This window comes from Heptranchias perlo, chromosome 2, assembly GCF_035084215.1.
Source record: "Heptranchias perlo isolate sHepPer1 chromosome 2, sHepPer1.hap1, whole genome shotgun sequence".
Lineage (NCBI taxonomy): Eukaryota > Metazoa > Chordata > Chondrichthyes > Hexanchiformes > Hexanchidae > Heptranchias > Heptranchias perlo.
Window position 1 is genome coordinate 67,873,956 of NC_090326.1, and position 19,427 is coordinate 67,893,382.

A 19,427-nucleotide genomic window follows, 5' to 3' on the forward strand; every position below is an offset into this window, starting at 1 on the left:
GATAGTGCCGACCAACATCAGTGTTTTCAAATAATAATTCAACAGTACAAATATATTGAGAGGAAATCTAAATTGATTACATATTTAATTTAAACGTGAACTTGATCCTTCTTACGAAAAATAGACAAATCTGGTGTAAAACATAATATTTATGAAATCCCAATTGACAACAACGTTAGGAAAACATGGCCCAGTGCTAGCTTGCAAAAAAATAGAAGGCATTCTGCTGTTTAAAAATTATTTCACGAAGTTGCATTAATTTTTTAAAAAACTTGTCTAAGGAATAGTTGCCATTTCTTTTTATAAAACATTGTTATTTCTGTCACAAAAAGTGCCAATTTACTGTTGACCATATCAAACCAAAACCTTTTACTTATTCGTGGTTATTGAGTAGCTGCGGTTTCTTTCCAAACCAGCGACAGAACTCACTGGCGAAGACGATAACTGCAGTAATTCAGGCAGTTTCGTGTTGTAGAGATAGACGTGAGCCCCAACAACATGAAACTACCTAAATCACACATCAGTTCTATCTCAGCTCTTTAGATTCCTATCACTGTACACACAGGGATAATCTAAATGCACATTCAACAAGCTTACTCAAATAGAAAAAGTACAATCATTACGCTTCTCGTCACAGTTTACCAAAAGCGAAAGGCACTCCTTTAACACACAATATTGTGGGTCCTTGAAATCATTTCCCAAATAATTCAGCTTTTTGCGTTTCAGGCCGAATTTGTATTCAAATGAATAGATTGAATTGCAAATTCAGCACGAGAATAATTGTTAGTTTCCCACTAAATATGGCGGGTTCTTTATTATCTCTGTGCAGGATTTCACGCGATCTGAATGCATGTCATTCACTCCGGTAATGATAAGCCATAGCAACTTGTCTGCACTGCAATAATCACGAGTTCAAGGTTTGTCCGAAGAAAAGAACTAGTCAGATGACATAGTATATGGAGATGTCTTTTCTTTTTCTCTTCTCCTCCCCCCCCCCCCAAAAAAAAAATAGACGATATAGTAACTTTAACTTTTACTTACTAACAGCTATGTTTACATTTTAAAATATATTAAAGATACAAGGTTGTTAGAAATAACCTCTTACCTATTAGTTTAAAATATCGAATAATAGGCCTTAGCATTCGTTCTTCTTACAGACCTCACCTTCATCGTAAATGTCTCCAGAGGTCTTATCTGCTGGCCCTTTTCGATTCCTCACACTCTTCTGATTTTTGCCGATTAAAAGATCTGGAGTGTATTGTGCTCAAAGAAAATCAATTTCCTACATCCGAGCGGTGCTCTGCTTCCTCTGTCTTCGTGGCTGTTCGCTCAACTGAAACCACTCGTCCAAGACAGCAACAACTCAGATATACTAGCAAGTCATAAAACTCAACAAAAGCCGACAAACGTTACAGCACCATTGCTATATAGCCCAGACAAATTACGACCGTCTAGGTAATATTTAAATGGATTGCAACGGTAATTGCCAGTCTTTAAACCCACCATTCCTGCTATAAACTTCCTTAACAGATAAGGTAAGAAAAAAACCCGAACACAAAATGAAGTAAAAACAATGTACATATACCTATCTCAAAGGACTCCGAAGAAATACGTTTTATTCGTCTTTCATGAAAACACAAGTTTTTGTTAACGTACACAGTGCAGCAGCAATAGGACTGACAGCATAATCTGAGTCCTCCAGTAAGAGTATTTCATCTTTTCAAACCCAAATGAATCAATTCTATTTGCTTTTGTTTTCTTCTAAAAGTGAATCGACGGCAGTGAATAAAAGGTCCGACAGTCTACTTTTTGTTATGTTTGCAAAAATGTTTCACATTTAAATGTGCTCTGATGCCTCCGTTCATGGTATGTGATATCTTTATGTAACAACACATTTTACAGCATATTCACATTTAACTTCTATCAACATGTCAGTATACGGTAGTTACTTCTTTTTGGAACTATTTTAACAGCATGGGTCAACTGTATTTAAACATTACAAAGTTTGATTTACTTAGCTGATAATTGGTAATTAGCACAATTAAAAGATTGTTGACATGTTTTTCCCCCGCAGTTGTTTGGAAAAATCATCAAACAGGGCGATAAGTTCTGTGCATGCCTTGCTTATCAATGGCAACACATTATTATAGTTACAGAAACAGACTACCGCCACAAATAAAAACAAAACACATAAATCGTAAATATCTACAACCAGCACAAGGCTGAGAAGTCAGAGGTAAGTGGAAAAGTTTTTAGTCTTTCAGTAACACTAACACAACTTCCCGATGTCCCGTTAAAATCTGTAAACCAGTGTTTGTATTTATCATGAAAAGCTGAAGTTTGCTGTGAGCTCTCGGATCCTGTTCTCACGGTTCATTTTCTTGAGTTTCATCCTGCGATTTTGAAACCAGATTTTGACCTGTCTGTCAGTCAGGTGGACACTGCGGCTAATCTCTAGGCGACGCTCTCGAGTCAGGTACATGTTGAAGAGAAACTCTTTCTCCAGCTCCAGGGTCTGGTGTTTGGTGTAAGGGCATCGTTTTTTTCTGCCACTCTTTGCAGTCAGCCAGTTGGCCCCGTTTTCAGCTTTCACTTCTCCTAGTAAGTAAAGGGGAGAGAAAGAGCGAGAGAACGAGAAAGAGAAGAGAGATAAATAGAGAGAGAGTCGAGGTAATAAATGAACAGAGAGAAAGAGAAGAAAGAAAATGTATCATGTTTCGTCATATAATTTTCAACAGGAACCTACTTGTGGTAGGCTGGGTGCTTTTATCTGTACCATTCACAGCACAGTACAGTATCACTAAATACTATAGGTAGGTTATGAAATAGATGAAATGTTCCATCTTTTCAATTTTCAATTTGCTGTTTTGATCCTATGGCACTACACTTTAGTCAGTATTGTACAATTTACCTTCTTCTCAGCACGTTATGTGCACGTCCACATGGAACGTAAAAAGAACATATTTTCAATTACTTCATGACTTAAACGAGTTATTGAAATACAGAGCTACGTTGTGTAAAAGTGAGCTGTAGATGCATTTAAACTGAAGACAAAATCAGTTTCAAACCTCCCTTTTGATTCCGTTAGATTTTTTTAAAAAACGATTGTTAAGATTGTTATGTACTTGGGGTGACACTGTCTGTTTGGTTTCATTTCATTCGACAAGAATCTAGTTCATTCCCCTTCTTAGTATGTTTGAATAATGTCTTCACAGTTAGTTATCCCCTGAAAGTGAAATTTTAATGCAACAATAGGTAAAATTCAATCTTTTGCTTAGCACAGTAGGCGTGTCTTCCCCTTAGGTTTCATTTCCAACTTTTAAGTTATCAGCTTTGTTTCTCGTCATGTTTCATACCAAAAAAATGTGTTCATCTATTTCATTAGTCTGAGGAAAATTAAGCAAAGCTTTTCGTTTAAATAAATAAGTCCAAATGAGACAGATTGAAATATTTTCCTCTTCGCTGGAATGTTTAAAAATCGTTGCTTTATCAATACCTCATTGTTTCACTTTATTTGAAATTTTTTTATCAAATGTTTTCTTCAGAAGTTCGTTAGTGTTCAGACTAAAATTTTCCACAGCGTGTCAATCTTTCTGTGATACCTCCATGTAGTTGGCCACCTGGGCTTCGGACGCAGCAAAAACTTGCTAACGACTAAAACTGATGTATAATTTCAAATTTGATCTAATTATTTTTTTAAAAATCAGATTAGTAATAATGCTGCAGTGACCAAATAGTATCAAACACCTTAAAACAAAATCTGGCAGTGGCATCCTTTAGCATTTTGAAAACTTTTCTATTTTTTTTCCAAATATTTTTTCTCGAAAGGCGCGCTAGATCATAAAACATCACTGGGTTCCTTTGAGTATTATTTATTGGCTGTCCTCTGTTTACTTTGGACCCTGTGTGCAAATATGTCCTTCTATGCGGTACACTTAAATAACTGCAGAAAGGATTCGTGGTTTGTAACTTAGCTGACAAGTTTAGAATGTGGCTACAATTGACTCCGGAGCGTGGGCTCGTGCTATAAACTACAGTAGGCATTAATTTTTACAGCATAGCTCACGCCCAAAAATAAAAAAGTTCACAAGGTCAGAATAAACCCCCCTTTGTTACGCTTGTTGGCTGTACCTGCCACGTCTACCCGTTTCTGAGTGCTGGCTCTATGAATCCCCCTCTACCTTTTATTTACCTACCTTTTGTTTCTTTCTCAGGAGTGTTTTTGCTGCTTTCTGAGGGGACTGGAGACGACTCTTCGTTCGCTGAAGAAGCCGGAGCCTCTGCTTCTTCTCTTGCCGAACCGCAGGTTAAATGACCGGGGGATGTCCCTTCACTTCCTTTTCTCCCCAACTCAGTCGGGGTCGAAGCTGAAGAAGGGGGAGTTCCGAAACGGATCTGGGACTGGGGCACGAATGGAGAGGCCCCAACCTGCCCCGTGTTGTTATAAAGTGTCTGTTTGGATGTCGGATAGGCTTGGGACAGACGGAAATAGCCAGGGACAGGAACCCCGCCGCTAGTAGTAGTGTCACTATTGGAGCACGATTCTGATGTTAGCCTTGGGAACGTGGAAAGATCTGTTGCTGCTGCGCTTTTGGGGCATTTCTCAGAATCATATAAGCAATATGCATTCTCTTCTTTGATATTCTGGGGGAAGGAACATGCTGCTACTTGCTGGGTTGCAGGTTGCTCCATGCGACAGGACCTGGGAGGATCTGACCAGACCTCCATCCCGCTCATGTAGGGATGAGAAGTCAGAACCATACTCTGAGAGTTGTTCTCGCTGCGTTTGCTCAGAGATGGGAAAAGTCCACAATTCTGGATGCCGTAGGACAGATCAGAGGCAGGCGGCAGGTACACGCTGCTGTTGGGGTAATAGGTTCCTTCCCCGCCACGGCCCACGCTGATCAGAGAATCTACTAAAAAGGAGTTTGCAGCCGGGCTGTCTGAGCATGACATTGTTGTGGGGTAATTTGGCGAAAGCAGAAGATATCCAGTTCAGGCTGACATTTCTTGTGCAAACACGCTGAATATGATTAGAGATACCTCCGCAGCACGACAGGCGGGACGAGCCAATCAAATGGCACAGCTGGACATAAGCCCCTCCTCCACGGAGGGCTACGTCACTAGAACTGCAATAAGGTCACCATATGTATTCGGTAAACTGCAAATTCGTCTAAATGCATCTTTATTTACTCAGTTTTACTTTATTAGAATTCAAATAAAAGAAAAGCTGGACTCCAATATGTAATGCGGTATCGCCACAAGTTTCAGTAATACATAAAGTGCATTACTGTTTCATGGTAGCAATCATTTAATATTTTAAAGTGTTCACACTTGAAGTTGACAAAAAGGCAAAGTTTTAGTCCTGTTATTATGCACTTTTCATCGCGCGCTAAGACTCGCTGGCAGGTACACGCGAGAAAACATAAGTAATCTTGACTTTCACGAGTCTGACTGCGATCCCCCAGCCGGCTGCTGCTGCAGTTTCACAGTGATCACTGAAATTCTGATCCACACTGGGGCTTTTCTGATTGTTACTTCTATTACTATTCTGTGACGCGTGCTGTACAACAATCACTTCTAAACATGCAGCCGCTAGATTGCATTTCTAGTTTGATGTTTGTAGTCCAGAGTTTAGTAATTTAATGCAATGGGCTGCAGTTCTATAGGTTAAGTGTAGAAGGTCAGTGACAACAAACTAATAACGCAACATAAGCTATTTATTTCTTTCTCCTATTTTTCCAGCATTGGATAGTAGAAGTTGATTCAGTCATTATCATTTCTGATATTTCATACTTACCATTTCAAGATTTCGAAAGCATTTGCTTCCAAATGTTTAACCATGTGCTGCTCGGCTGCGTGGGCTAGACAGCATTTACCACATCTATAAAATCGACCTAATCATTTCGTCTTAAAAATAGAAAACAAGGCTGTTAAACAGAATTTACAAGCGTCTCAACTGCAAACCGGTCAAGTTTAAAACAAGGCGCGGAATAGAAGTTTCGTCCAGAGTTTCTCACTCCACCCAATCCAAAGGTAACTTTTAAAAATGAAGTCAGACATAAACTGCAACTATTCTGTCTCGGTTCTAGGAGGAGAGCGGGAGCTTCGGTTTGTGAACTTATCTTTCGGACTGAGGTGGCATTCAAGAACAATTATAGACGAAATAAAGCTATTATCCTTAATAATTTTGTCGGTAGAAATGAAGTGATACAACTATTAAGAAGTCCTCTCCCTCCCCTCAAAATCACCCTTTTGGCGTAAGGAAACTTGTGCGTTTAGTAGTGTGTGAGCGCGGTGTTTACCATCGAACTGTTGATATTGTGGGATATCTGTACAATGTGACATGTATCAATGCGGCTTCGAATAGGAGACGGTGCTGTGCGTAAGTCATGTTCTGTGCATTTTGTTCGGCCACCTCTGTAATCAAGTGCAGCGAGCAATGACGCTCGCAAATGTAGTCTTTAGATTGGGATCGGGAGTAAACAATGTGATTTCACAGTGACAAAGGATTTAATCTTCAGTCTCTGGCATTGCTGCGTTTTACAACGAGTCAATTTTAGGCCGTACAAGAATTGTGACCCGCACCCCCCCCCCCCCCCCCGCCACCTCTACACTATTATTCCAATTTTTGTTATTTTAACTTTTGGCGCTGGATTAAAGCTCAGAAAATATTGCTAATCTAAAGCAGGTTATTTAAAATATCGTTTGTGTTAAAGTCAGCGGGATATGAAGGCCGGCTTTACACGCATCGTGTTTGCTAAGGGGCCGTCTCAGAGGATTCCTTATTCTAGCTTGTTTTCTAACACAAACGACTGCTTTAAATTACCACGGTCGTCCAGAAAACCTATAAAAACTTAAATGTGCTTTATCAAAAAAAAATTGAAAATTTTCCCTTTTGCAGTCCCACTGTGCCCATGACACGTATGATCATGGGAACAGACAAAGATTTAATGGTGGGGAAATAACAATTGCCATCTATACCGGAGTCTCATATATAAAGGTTCAAGCTACTGTACACCAATGTTAACTAGCAGCGCGTGTATGTGTTGAAGGCAGGATATTTATCTGGTTCTCTTGGTAAAGATTTCATTGCTTAATAAATTGATACCATATTTGGATAATTTTATTGGTGTATTTTGGGAAAGCTTTAAACGTTTATAACCCAGATTCCCAGTAAAACTATAATGTGTATAGTGCCTTGGTTTCGAAGGACACTGCAGTCCTTTCTCAACTTTATGGATGGGAATGGGTGAGGGCCGTGTGGTTCCTGTGTACACTTTTTAAAAAAAATACACTGGGAAGTCATTGAAGCACAAAGGGAAAAAAAGTTTATTTCCTAGTTACTAAGGCAGTCGTAACTGTTAATTACGACACTGTTAACAGTTAAGAAATATGATTAACTCTACCGAGAAGGAGATTGGGGCAGATGAAATGGCTTTATCGTGTATATTAGTAACATAACTAGAAAAAATAATAAGCATGAGAAAGAGCTACAGAAATCGCCTAAATCCGTATGAGTTATACAACACTTTTTGTGACGTTTTACGTGTTCCGATTGACATAAGAAAGAATAACGAAGACCGCCAAGCTGTATCGATCGTGGGTATTGCAAGTTTTCTCCATTTCTCCATCAACGCGCCAGCAATAAACAAACGTCTTGAAACATTGCATCAAATGAGGTAAAGGATACGTTGTCCAGTCAGTGGTAAAATAGTGAACATTGAAAGCAGTGGAGCGAGTGGTGGTTCTCTAGTAAATACGTGATTTCAAAGCCTGAGCAGAGCAGGCTGACCGCACTCATACCCCGGACTCGTCTTAGCCTAGATCGTGAACTTAAGACTGGAAGCCAGACAGAGTGAATCAGAATGAGTTTTCCTAAATACAAGATCCGAAGGGAAGACCCATATATCCACCACTTGCCGCACTGAGTGAGATTACTTGTAATTATTTACTTCTAATTTGCATTAACAAAATCTATGCAACACTTTATAAAGTCTTAAAAGACGCCTCACCGTTCAAGTGTACCGGCCATTGTATGTGCGCAGTGAATTCTTTTCAGTCTACCAACTAGAGCAAATATTTGCCATTCGCGAATTCTGGCTTAACATATATCGTATTTTTTAAAAAAATAAATAATTCTCTGTGATTCGCTAAGATTTAAGTTGCTGGAGAGGTCGAAGAGAGATAATTGCTTTGTACCTCAGAGATAAATCTGAAAACAATGGCGCCTTTTAACTGCCCGTGTATTAAACGGTTTTATAGGCAGGCATCTTGAGACCCCTGTACAGTTTGCCCATCAGAATGTGTTTAGAAATAGATGTTTTTCTTTAAAATACACTTTAAGTAAACGTATAAGTTATATGGATTAGAAAACACTGAAGACTGACACCCCCGAGGCATTAAAGTGCTTCGCTTCTTTACACTTGATGTTTAAAACATAGAATACATTGAACCAGAATCACTATTCTGAAATTTCAAAAAAATCACCCGAGGAGGACATTATACAGACTCTGCACCTAAAACACAAACTAAAGGAAATAGTCCGCACTAAAAAAATTAGAAATAAAGAAATCAGGAAAATGACCTTGTTGACTATTGTTATTCACTAAAAGCTGACTTTCACTAAGTCTACAATTCTAACAAACTTGGTTAATTTTCGCCACAGCATTCTATTGCAGGAAAAGCGACAAATATTTTGGAATAGCTTATTGTTCATGGTAGAAAATGGTATTAAACCAGATAGAGCCAAAAAACGCAGATTAACAATCTTTTACACACGCATTTCAATGCAAAAGGGGAATAGAGACAGAAAACCAAAGAAACCCACTACTGTCGTTATACAGCAAATATGAATAAAATGTAGAGTAACAACAGAAATGGGCACATTACTGTTTAACGTATTGGATTAATAATATTAATACCAGTAAATTAAAAACTTGTCTGCTTAGATAGACTTCAGTGAAGATGTCTCAAGTAATATAGAAATATAATTCATTTGTTTTATTTTTAACCTTATTTCAGTTCAGCTATTTTACTTTCTTCAGAATTATGTGCCAGGAAGCCCTCTAATAAATGAAAATATGAAATACCGAATGGATTATATAATTTGAAATGAATTAACCAACTTTGAACATGGACAATGAATAACATTTTACAAGGTAAAGGTTCTAACTGTGAAATTGAAGGTTTATGTTCGTAGTGAAAATTATAATCGTTTACACATCATTTTATGTCTCAGCAATAGTTTTTGTTAATCAAGGTTGTTATTTTTTTAAAATTCTAGCAATTATTTTTTAAAATAATATTCCGAGAAAAATAGGGTGGAGTGCTGTGTAGTTGAAGTTTTAAATCTATTATCTAGTCTGAATAGTTGGATTGCTTCCTGTGTAGTATTGTGGATGACACGGTGCTACCGTTTTTTAAAAACGAAAAGTCTTATTATAATTCTGACGTTAGTTTCCCTTCAGAGATTACATGTGAAAATTCTAATTATACAGAAACGGCACATACAAAACACAAGCACATAAACACAGAAATGAACCGACGCACTCATATATACACTTCCATGTCGCTTTACAATTGAAGAGTTTTTGATTGGATTTTGTTGAAACGCGGAGACGGGTTTCACTTATTTGAAAACGTAAATTTATGTTAATTTTTATATTTTACAATCAGACGCCCGAATTCTGATTTTACTTAGCATGGTTCTAAGTAAATGAGTACACAGATTTGTTTTTGCCGCTGACAGAAGTGCTCATTGGCTTTATTCCAAAAAAAGGGCGGCAATTCAGTCGCTTAGGCCACGGTGAAGGTGACGCAGCGGGGGTCAGGTCACAAACTAAAAAGAATGTCCATGTTACGCACCACGTCAAAAATAAAGTCTTGGTGTAAAATATACAATTACAACAAATTTCTCACATTAGCCTCCTGTATAGAACAACGCTCACTGGAACGCTATCATTCAATAGTTTGATACCTCCAAACAAAGAAGGATTTGTGGTTTTACATATCGGAATGTCAAATGGCTTAGAGCAAAATGCAGTGTAACTTCTTCGAATATGAAGTGTGTACATGGCATTTCTATTTAATGCACAGCTTCAGCGTTCCAGAATAAAGTAAACGTTAACTTTCGCTAATACACTGCCCCTTTCAAACAAAGAACCTACTGTAACCCGTACTATCATATTTTGCAATTTACTGTTGCATAAACAAAATTGTCTTTTAGTAAAATATTTTTAACGTACATTATCTTGCTTGTGGGATATGAGTTGAATAGCTACACAGCGGAAGTTTGCATGCCGAACATTGTGCGTTGGGAGCGAACTGTAAAATACATGGAATGGTTGAAAAATGCAGCTAGTTGCACAGAATGAACAATTGTTACAATACGTTTTGTCTGAAATAGCGAAAAAAGAAATTATCTAATCCTAAAAAAAAATCGATGAACGTGCAATTAAACTTCGGAATGTCTAGACGGTTCTATTTTCCGAACAGTTAAATTAAAGCTCACAGCGGCAGGTCGGGGCTAATGTTTGTTCTTTAGTTCCCCTTACTGTTTCTTACTCATCCCTCACTGTTCCAACGTGTGTTGGCAATCTCACGTGGAAATTCTTCACTATTCCAACAGTTTATTTGGGGATTTATCCAGTTATATATTAACCAAATCCTCAACTATTTAATCGAAGGTTTAATATTTGCATAGATTTTAAAAGCTGCCGTTTTAGTAATTACAAATTATGATACGCTTTTTTGGAACACCAAATCTCATATGCTTAACAAGGCAAAGAACGATTGCTGAAAATGTCTCTTTTTAATTATATAGCCTTTAACAAATTGACTACCACTGACTTTTTTGTGTCTACTATGGCAGTAAACACGAAGGTAATAACTGCCCGCAGAAACTGAGCCTTATTTTTTTGTTGTTTTTAATGGGTTCTGATAATTAAAATCATTTAGTTCTGCAATATCCGAATATACTTTCTAAAGCAACAAAAAAATCTGAATTAATCACTGGTATGCTGTTGTGCAAGTGCTAATCCTAGACCCAGAGGGCGCTGTGCCCTAAAGTTGCCTAAGCTTTTAACTCATATGCATTAAATATTGAAGTTGTACTGATTCTTGATAGGAATGTACTTCTTGGCATGTGTCAGACAATAGGTAACACTTTATTAAGATAACAAGCACGTAATAATTGGAAGTGTTATTTTTGTACTATCGTCTAAAATAAAGGAATACACTGAGAGAAAAAAGTTACAAATTAGGTCAATAACATTATTCAGGTATGGAAACGAAGTAACTTGCAATTTAACCAAACCAAACGATTGGATTAAAACCAGACGGTAATTCATGTATAACATGTTTTACCAAACCCTTTACTATATAAGCGCTGTCACGTAAACTTAGACATATATATACGCACGCATACGGTGAACATAAATACATAATACACGAATTTCCTTCCGAATCCATATACCACAAGATTTTAACGCAGTAATAGTTGTCGCAAACAGTTTGTATATGCAATATTTAGCCAAGCTGATTATTATAGGGATTCATTAACGAAAACAGTGTTATACAAGACAAATTTGATCTCTGTTTCCCCGCAGGTACAACTTAAGATCAGCAAGTATCGTGTTCAGATGAAATTTACTTAAAAATGCCACAGAAATCGTGAGATTAATTTTAGTTAATAAATTCGGAATTGAAATGAAGTTGCATTCAATGTTAAAGTCTTTTGCTTACAGTTGCTTTACTGGTGACTATTTGTATATTTAATGCCTTTGTTAATTCGCTGTCTATATAAAAAATCACAAAATGTTTAGTCGATGGCAAAATTATGTGGACGAATGTCCATATAAATCTGTAAATATAAATCGCATTCATTAACCGTTTAAAATTGTGTTGTGCGGGAAATGGAAATAAATTGATTGCACTATCTTTTGAAATTAAAAAGCATAACATTACAAAAAAGCACAATGTTTCTTGAAATGTTAATGTTATATATTCATTGAAGGGAAACAACACTGCCCAGTTCTGGTTTTTCAGTATAAGGCAGGTAAATGACAAAACTGTCAAATTAGCAAATCAAGACAAGTTACACGATTCGGTTGCAGTTTTAACTTTCAATCAATATTTAAGAAACGGATAAAACCGTGGGAATGAATTATTTCGAGTAAATAAACCGTTGGCTATGTTTAAAGCAGAAAAAATCCTTTCCTTTGTTTAAATGGGAAACACACAAGAGAAGACAGTACACAAGTTATAGAAAAGTGCTGTATCTTGAACATAAAATCCAAGATCAGCGGTTGAGCATATTTGAACTTTCTATGAGATTTTGAATAGTATATAGAGTCAATTAACGGTTAGAATTATAAAAAATGTCCCGGCTATTAAGAAACAAATCAGGTTTAACACTGCAGATCAAATTATAAGAAAATAATTGTTGGTGTTTTATGATAGTATTATGTTGATACTTTATAAAAGAGCAATTATACAACAGAAAGAAAAAAAAAGAATCAAAAGACAACGAAAAGCCTTAATTCCAGAATTAAGCCTTTCCTTCCTAACCAGCAAATCTGACAGTATACATTTTATAATGTTACTATTGTAAAATGCTTTATCGTAAGTGCTATTTAAACAGCAAGTTTACAGTATTGTCTATCCTATTTTCAAAATTCAATTAAAGTCTGCTGTGCTTGAAATGACAACCGTGCACTTCCCCTTTCCCAGAGATTCTCCGGACGAAATAAAAGCAATTTAAAAAGGAACTTTCAGCCCTCCCTTCTTTAATTCTTACCTTAACTGTAACATAAAATCTGGAATTTTTCGTTGATAATGGTGTAGTAACGTGTGGCAAGCGGGTTGAAGAATCTTTAAACTATTATATAGGTTTTGGTCGAATGAACCGTCCATGTCGTATCTGCATGGAGCCTGATCACCTACCTTTTGTTAGCTAAAACTGTTATTTTGGAGTTCTTTTGGGAGATTCCAAACGTATTGGATTTAATTTATGTCTCCAGGTTCTGAAGCAATCAATTTGGCTTTAAGAAACGAACATATTTCTTTTGGAACTCGTGCTTTGAAATAGCGATGGACAAAGTATTTTCCTTATAGGTTTTTGCCGCTCGACAGCGGCTTTGACATTGATCTAAATGGCGCCACCGTGTGGACTGAACGTCCCATTGAAAGAATTAATTGTCATTGTGGTCGCACAAAAACCTTAAACGAACGCTCCCAAGATACCTAGAATGTGAGAAGAGCTAAAATCGAATTCTTTGATTACGTTCCCCACATTTGGAATTCTAAATCTATTGCGGTAATCTTGGAAATATGCAGATAGCTACATCAAAACAGGCTTTATGACTTGTCCTGCTGTTAGTAACCACAGCAACAGAGACGATCCCTTGTCATTTGCCTTGAATGCCACAGCCCCTTAATCTGGTACAACGCTGGTCTCAACTCCCTCTTCCGTAAAACTAAAAGCTACACTCAGATATTTAATCACAGCTAGTTCAATTCATTATTAAAACAACCTCGCACGCAACATTAAACTTCTATGATACTAGATAATAACTCGCTAGGATCTCTGCCAGCCCTCTTGATCAATCTCTTAGAATTTGTATCGGGCTCCCGTCACCTCCGGCGGGAGTCTAACCAGTATATGGAAGCTTCAGGGCTGATTATCCCTTCACCCCCAAGGTTAGAGGTGACGTCCATGGCGCAACAGAAGTTCAAAGCCAGGAAAGAAGCAGGAAAACAGAATGCAAACCGGCATTAAAAATATTGTAATACAAGTGAAAGGTATTGCAATCACTTGTAAAGTAGGTCCCTAAAAATCCAGTCAAACGTAGTGGAATGATTGTCAATCGGTGACCTCGGATTCATAATATTATCTAAATTACAGAGTTCATTTTTTTTTTACAAAATAAACTAAGTTTATACTAATGCGATTTTGTCTATGTGAGCAACGCGGCAAGTTGTGTGGCATGACTTTCAATTGTGTCATGAGAAAGCTAGCTGCAGCTGCATTGTCCAAAATTTGATTTGAATTTCCAGGTTTCCAGAAAATAAACCAAACGAAAACATACCAATATATGTAGAATGACGTGGAATGTTATCCAGCTTTAATGATTGTTTATTACGTACATGAAACGCACAATAATACAGTACTTTGCCGGTGTTTTAATTTTCGTCTTGAATACCCGACAAAGTTCAAGAAGCCTACATTGATCGTCCTCAAGAAAAGCACCTTTAGTTACTTTCTCCACCTTGAATTCCATTGTGCGCTCTCTGAACGCGTACATGCAAATCTTACACCCTTTTGGTCAGGCCGATAAATATAAATTATATACAAATGTTAAGCAAATGTTGATATCACATTTTAATTAAACAGCATTTGATTAAGACTTGCTCTTAAAGAATTTGTATTTCTTTTCAAAATCTAAATGCTTAACGTAAAAAAAACACCACATTCTGTGGTGCATATTCCAGCCTTTTAATAAATTTCAGTGTTTTGCAAATTAAACAAGAAATACCAAAAAAGGTAACGGCGAATCGTCCACCACTGTCATCTGTCGTTTTATGAGAAAGAACAAGCAAATCGTCTACTTTAATGATGGTAATGATACAGACCACAACAAAACGTTTAAATTAAATTGGTATAATTAACAAAACTGTTTTCAAAGGCTGGCATATGTTATCAGGTAACGTGTAGGCAATATTTGTACAATACGGCCTATAGGTATATCGGCCTATAAAAAGCTTATACGGTGAATGTACAGGAAATGTTACCATTGTGCAATAAAACACGTATGTGTTTAATGAAAATAATTTTCTGTCTTTGGTTCACACGGATAAAGATGGCTTCAATATTGTAAGTACTGCAGATTTGTCATCTTTTGGAGTAATCCGTGAAAATAATGGATGCATGAGCAGCAGTTTTTCAACCCTATTCATATTTAAACTGTCAATACACATTCATATTGTACCAAAAGAGCGATATATTTACAACACTTTGTGCTCAAGTATGCCATCACGGGTAGCATCTCTTCCCTTTGAAAAGTTAAAAGTAAAAACTGCATTTGCAAATTACAACGCACAATGTGTCAAGTACAAATAAACACCCACGGATTGCTTTAGCAAGCGGAAAATCGCCTGTTTTCAAAAATCTTATTATTCCAAGCTTTGTTTTAAACGGTAAAGTGTTTATATATAGAACCCCACAACTAAAAAGGTACAGAATTTTAAATTTTAAACAGAATTTAATTACACTTGCTTATTTTTGTGGCGAATATGAATTTGACACAAAAACGCCTTCGATTCCCTTTCGGAGCCGCCTTTTGCTATGAATTCTAGATTGGGTATTTACATGCATGGTCTCCGTTTGGGGGGAAACTGTTGATTGTTATTCATAGAAAAAAAAACGTAGATTTATTGTAGAGATGTAGGTTTTAATCTGTCTTTCACGTAGACAAGTTTCAGTACTTTAAGAAGCGATGAGCAGGCATTGTTTAGAGAATTGTCGCGCTAATATCCTTCCTTACGGAAGGTTCAGTTACAAAAGAAAGAGGCTGGTTGCTACTCATTGTAACTGAAGATAAAAAATATATATCCAATAGTTGTGATTGGCAGTGAGAGCCACTGAAAGCTTCCTAATCTAAAGCATGCGCACATTTTATTATTTTATTTTTAAAAATATTTTTATATTGCAGCTGGTCCACAACAGTCAACTCTTTCTCCTAGGGCTCCAATGCACAGGTCCGTATTCGGATAGAAGCTGCATTCTTCTTCGATATTTTTTAAAAATCTGTTTCGCTGAACTAAATCCAAGCATTCACCTTGGCATCTCCACGTTAATCTCTAGAGATACCCTTTGTACAAAGCATACAGACAACACAAGTGAGAATATAATTGTGTGTGTGTGTGTGTGTATGAAATCAACGATGAGCATTAATTCCAGTTTTTAAAGTTGAAACTAGACGTCCCAATTAGTTTTGCAAAGTTGTCCGGCCCGTCAGAGCTGTACTAAAGTGTTTGCTCCCAAACTCGAACTTGAGTTTTTCTTTACCTCTGCATTCTGCCCTGGCCGTATTCTTCGTAGAAGGAGAAGTTAGGAAGGAGAAATGCCTCTTTGTAATCTCAGTCTAATCTCAGAGCAATGGATTCGTAGTGTAATATTGAAGGCGGTCCCTGTTTAACTTCTTTTCCTTCATCCTCCTGTTCTGAAACCAAATTTTAACTTGCCGGTCGGTTAAGTTGAGCATCCGGGAAAGTTGCAGCCGCTTCTCTTTGTTAATATAGACACTGAAAAAAAATTCTCTCTCCAGCTCCCTGATCTGGTACTTGGTGTAGGGGCACCTCTTTTTGCGTGTACGCTGGCCACCTGTAACAGGTAAACAGTGCGTTAAAACTTTGATAGTTGTAAATGAGGGAAACCATCATCTTTCCGTGCGTTTACATATGCTTTGCTGTGAACAGATTCACAGGAAAAACTCTCCATGGCTCTTGATTTCCACACACCGATCTCTTTCAGCAGTGCCCGAAGTACAGAATTGATCGCTAAAGCATAAACGCGTTTTCTTTAATATTTTGAATGGTCCTTGGGACAAAAGATGGCTGCCTCGATCTGCACTGATTCTAATGGTTGTGGAATTCTCAAGTTGAAGCTGTAGTACTCCCATTCCAACGATATACTTGAAAAATACAAACGAGCTTCCCGCAACAGGGACTAGCTACAATCTTTAGAGGAGAAGTTTTGTTTGAAAGGTGAACCGTTCCAATATCAGTGCATTAAAGACAGAAAATGGATGAAATGAAAATTGCTCAGATGTACAAAGTTTTATTTTATCTGAGGTGTTAAAACTAAAAGGGGTTGGGGAATGGTACATTTGAGCTATAATTTTAAAAGACGCTGGGAAGCACGAATTAGTTTCCTTATTGGAGGGGGCTTTATTGTATAGTTATTCGGTGTTGTAAAACTCGACATGGTGCAGCCTTCAGAACTAATATTGCAGCTTTAAGACTGCGCCGATCGGACGTCCAGCTATAAAATGTGATTATTAAATAAAATACGTCCACCCGGACCTGAAATAAGTTTTTATGATGGAAAGCTCCACGCTAAAGGTATTGCAGTATTTATGTAGCTGTTAAAATGTAATTTTACCATATTATGTTTTAAAGCGGTTCCTTATGGAACTGAATACAACCTATAAATAGAGTTTTTGTGTCAACACGTGTGTTTTATAGAATTGCTGAGCTGTATTAATACACGCAAAGATCACAAGCAGCCAAAAGCAATTTTTTCGTGAATTTACACCTAATAATTTAAATGATCAGATTTTTAACCCTAATCTCACTTTTTGAGGTGCTAGTGGAAGTATTTTAATGCAGCGATTGGTTGGAGTTATTTCACGGCCAATTTCAGAGCTGAACACGTGATCTTGTCATTTGTATATAAAAAAAGTTTTGTTGGGAAATCTACAGGCCATCCATAAACCCCCTTATATGCTTATAAAACAGCACATAAAAATTTTAACAGCAGCGCGCGAGATCGCAAAACTTTCTCTCACAAGTGGGCACTGATTCTACCTACTGGAGTTGCTGCCTTTTTCCTCATTGTTGCCGGAAGAAGACTCCGGGCTGCTGCTCCCGGGGCTCGTCTCTTTCTCCACGGACACCCTCGAAGTCTCCGAACTTGAAGTTGCCGCAGACGGCACTTTATCTGGGCTCTTTTCCCCGCAATACTCCGACTGCTGATTCTCACTGGAACCGTAGGCAGTCTCGAAGAACTGATCAAACCCTTGCGGCAGGACACCGTTCCTACCCACTGGGTTGTAGAAGCTGGAAGACGCGTTGGAGCTGGGGTGGTAAACGCTGGCGCTATTTTTCATTAACATCTCGCCCATGGTGCTGGCAGGCAGACATTCTCTGTGCATCAGCTCCTCTGCGGAATAGCAATGGGGCAGATTGCCCCTGTGATGCCACTTATTGGAAGGATCGATGGCATAGTCTCTGAAGGTAACTTCTCGCACAGGTTGAACCTGGGGGATATTAGACGAGTAAGAGTATGTCATGGGGCGAGAAGCCGGTGCTTGGGGTAAAAAGGAAGGCAGGCTGGAGAAATCCGGACCCGAGACATAATAGGTGCAGCTAGGCAAATAAAGATTAGAGCCACAAGAAACCCGCTCATCAAAATCCATCATCGCTTTCTTGGGGTCCCCTAGCGCAAGAATAGCTTGCATTCGCACAGCTAAACATGGTCCTTAGATGCTGCTGCCTCTTTGAAGCTGATCCGCGGAGTAAAAATTTGGAAACGTAAGCTGACGTGGAAATGTATCTCCATACATCGCAGGGACAAGCCAGTCATGTGACCAGATGCCTGGAGAAATTGACATGCATCACTTTGGATTCGCTCCTCGCACCGGGAGCGCAAAGCTCTTTACATCTGAGCTCGGCACATTTCTAAAGAGGGAAAGGAAAGCTCGAATAATACTGTGAAGGTGTTTAACCTTCACACCAGAGACGCATTTGGCACATTTACTTCACGTCGGTCCAACTAGCTGACTTGAAGCGAGGGTGGACGTGGAAATAACTGCTAACGATTTCCGCAGTGGAAATATATCAAAAACTGTTTATTTTCTAGAAAGAGCGATTTTCAACCGATCTCATACATATTTGTTCTGCTGGAATATTGCGGGAATATTCGGCATTTTTACTGGCAAATAATTCCCTTTGTTTTCTCTTACTTGGCATTTTAATGAAAGAAAACGGTGCAATATATCTATTTCGCCTGCACAAAATTTGTGAAATTACGGATAAACAATGACCAAAACTCTATAAGAAACCTTACCGAACTGCATAATGGTGAGAGTGCAATCTTTAAATGCCTAAGTCATGTCTTATGTATAATTTTCTCCCCTACCTTCCCTAAAACAAACATCAGAGCACACCATCATCTATAGACTCCACAGAGACAGAGGGGGGATAAGTTAGACCGTCCACAAGTTCGACATGGGCGTAGACTTGTTCGTGTTTTTGTGGATGTATCCAAATCGATATTAGATTATTTATCCCACAAAAATTGAATCCGTACAAATCTGCCAAATATGTGAGGTGAACAGGATTTTTCTCTTCATATTATTATGCTGCTTCTGGCTTGTGGGCAAGCGGGCATGGTCACGTTCAATTCCACCACAGGCAAAACCCTCGCCCAACAGCAAAATTATATAAATAAGGTATCCGTTTTGGTGGATTTCGAGAAATATTAGGGTTTAAAAAATCCAATGCGCAGCCCAATTTCACATTTCAAACAGAGTTTTTGTGAATATGTTATTCCAAACATATCACTTTCCATCATTGAAAACAAATTTAAGATGAAGCTAACAGACGTAAACAAAAGCGGATAAAAGGCAGGGCCTTCTATTCGA

At 37.9% G+C, this 19,427-nt stretch overlaps 2 protein-coding genes and 1 long non-coding RNA gene across 8 annotated transcripts; 1 reads left to right on the top strand and 2 right to left on the bottom strand.

Annotated features, from left to right (window-relative positions):
• Positions 1–1,576: 1,576 nt before the first annotated feature.
• hoxa10b (homeobox A10b) lies at positions 1,577–5,074 on the bottom strand. The gene is made up of 2 exons (XM_068002420.1): positions 4,197–5,074; positions 1,577–2,598 (listed from the first exon to the last, which is right to left on the bottom strand). Exons 1-2 carry the CDS (start codon positions 4,954–4,956, stop codon positions 2,324–2,326), a joined length of 1,035 nt encoding a protein of 344 aa, XP_067858521.1. The 5' UTR covers positions 4,957–5,074; the 3' UTR covers positions 1,577–2,323.
• On the top strand, positions 4,098–11,951 carry LOC137340114 (uncharacterized). Of its 6 annotated transcripts, XR_010966709.1 has the most exons (4): positions 4,098–6,036; positions 7,569–7,682; positions 9,048–9,161; positions 11,610–11,951. It is a non-coding gene; the product is annotated as an uncharacterized lncRNA (long non-coding RNA). The 6 variants fall into 6 exon arrangements; XR_010966716.1 differs by lacking the exon at positions 7,569–7,682 and having other exon boundaries at positions 4,110–6,036; XR_010966715.1 differs by lacking the exon at positions 4,098–6,036 and having other exon boundaries at positions 7,144–7,682; positions 9,025–9,161.
• A 2,152-nt stretch (positions 11,952–14,103) lies between these two features.
• On the bottom strand, positions 14,104–18,289 carry hoxa11b (homeobox A11b). The gene is made up of 2 exons (XM_068002461.1): positions 17,594–18,289; positions 14,104–16,384 (listed from the first exon to the last, which is right to left on the bottom strand). Exons 1-2 carry the CDS (start codon positions 18,240–18,242, stop codon positions 16,152–16,154), a joined length of 882 nt encoding a protein of 293 aa, XP_067858562.1. The 5' UTR covers positions 18,243–18,289; the 3' UTR covers positions 14,104–16,151.
• Positions 18,290–19,427: the final 1,138 nt, after the last annotated feature.

Bases quoted from the DNA above. Each gene is read 5' to 3' on its own strand.
- hoxa10b (XM_068002420.1), bottom strand. From the start codon at position 4,956: ATGTCATGCTCAGACAGCCCGGCTGCAAACTCCTTTTTAGTAGATTCT. The intron at 2,599-4,196 runs GTAGGTAAATAA...TTTACTTACTAG, and splicing joins TCCTGAGAAAGAAACAAAAG to GAGAAGTGAAAGCTGAAAAC.
- hoxa11b (XM_068002461.1), bottom strand. From the start codon at position 18,242: ATGCAAGCTATTCTTGCGCTAGGGGACCCCAAGAAAGCGATGATGGAT. The intron at 16,385-17,593 runs GTAGGTAGAATC...TACCTGTTACAG, and splicing joins GGAAAAAGGCAGCAACTCCA to GTGGCCAGCGTACACGCAAA.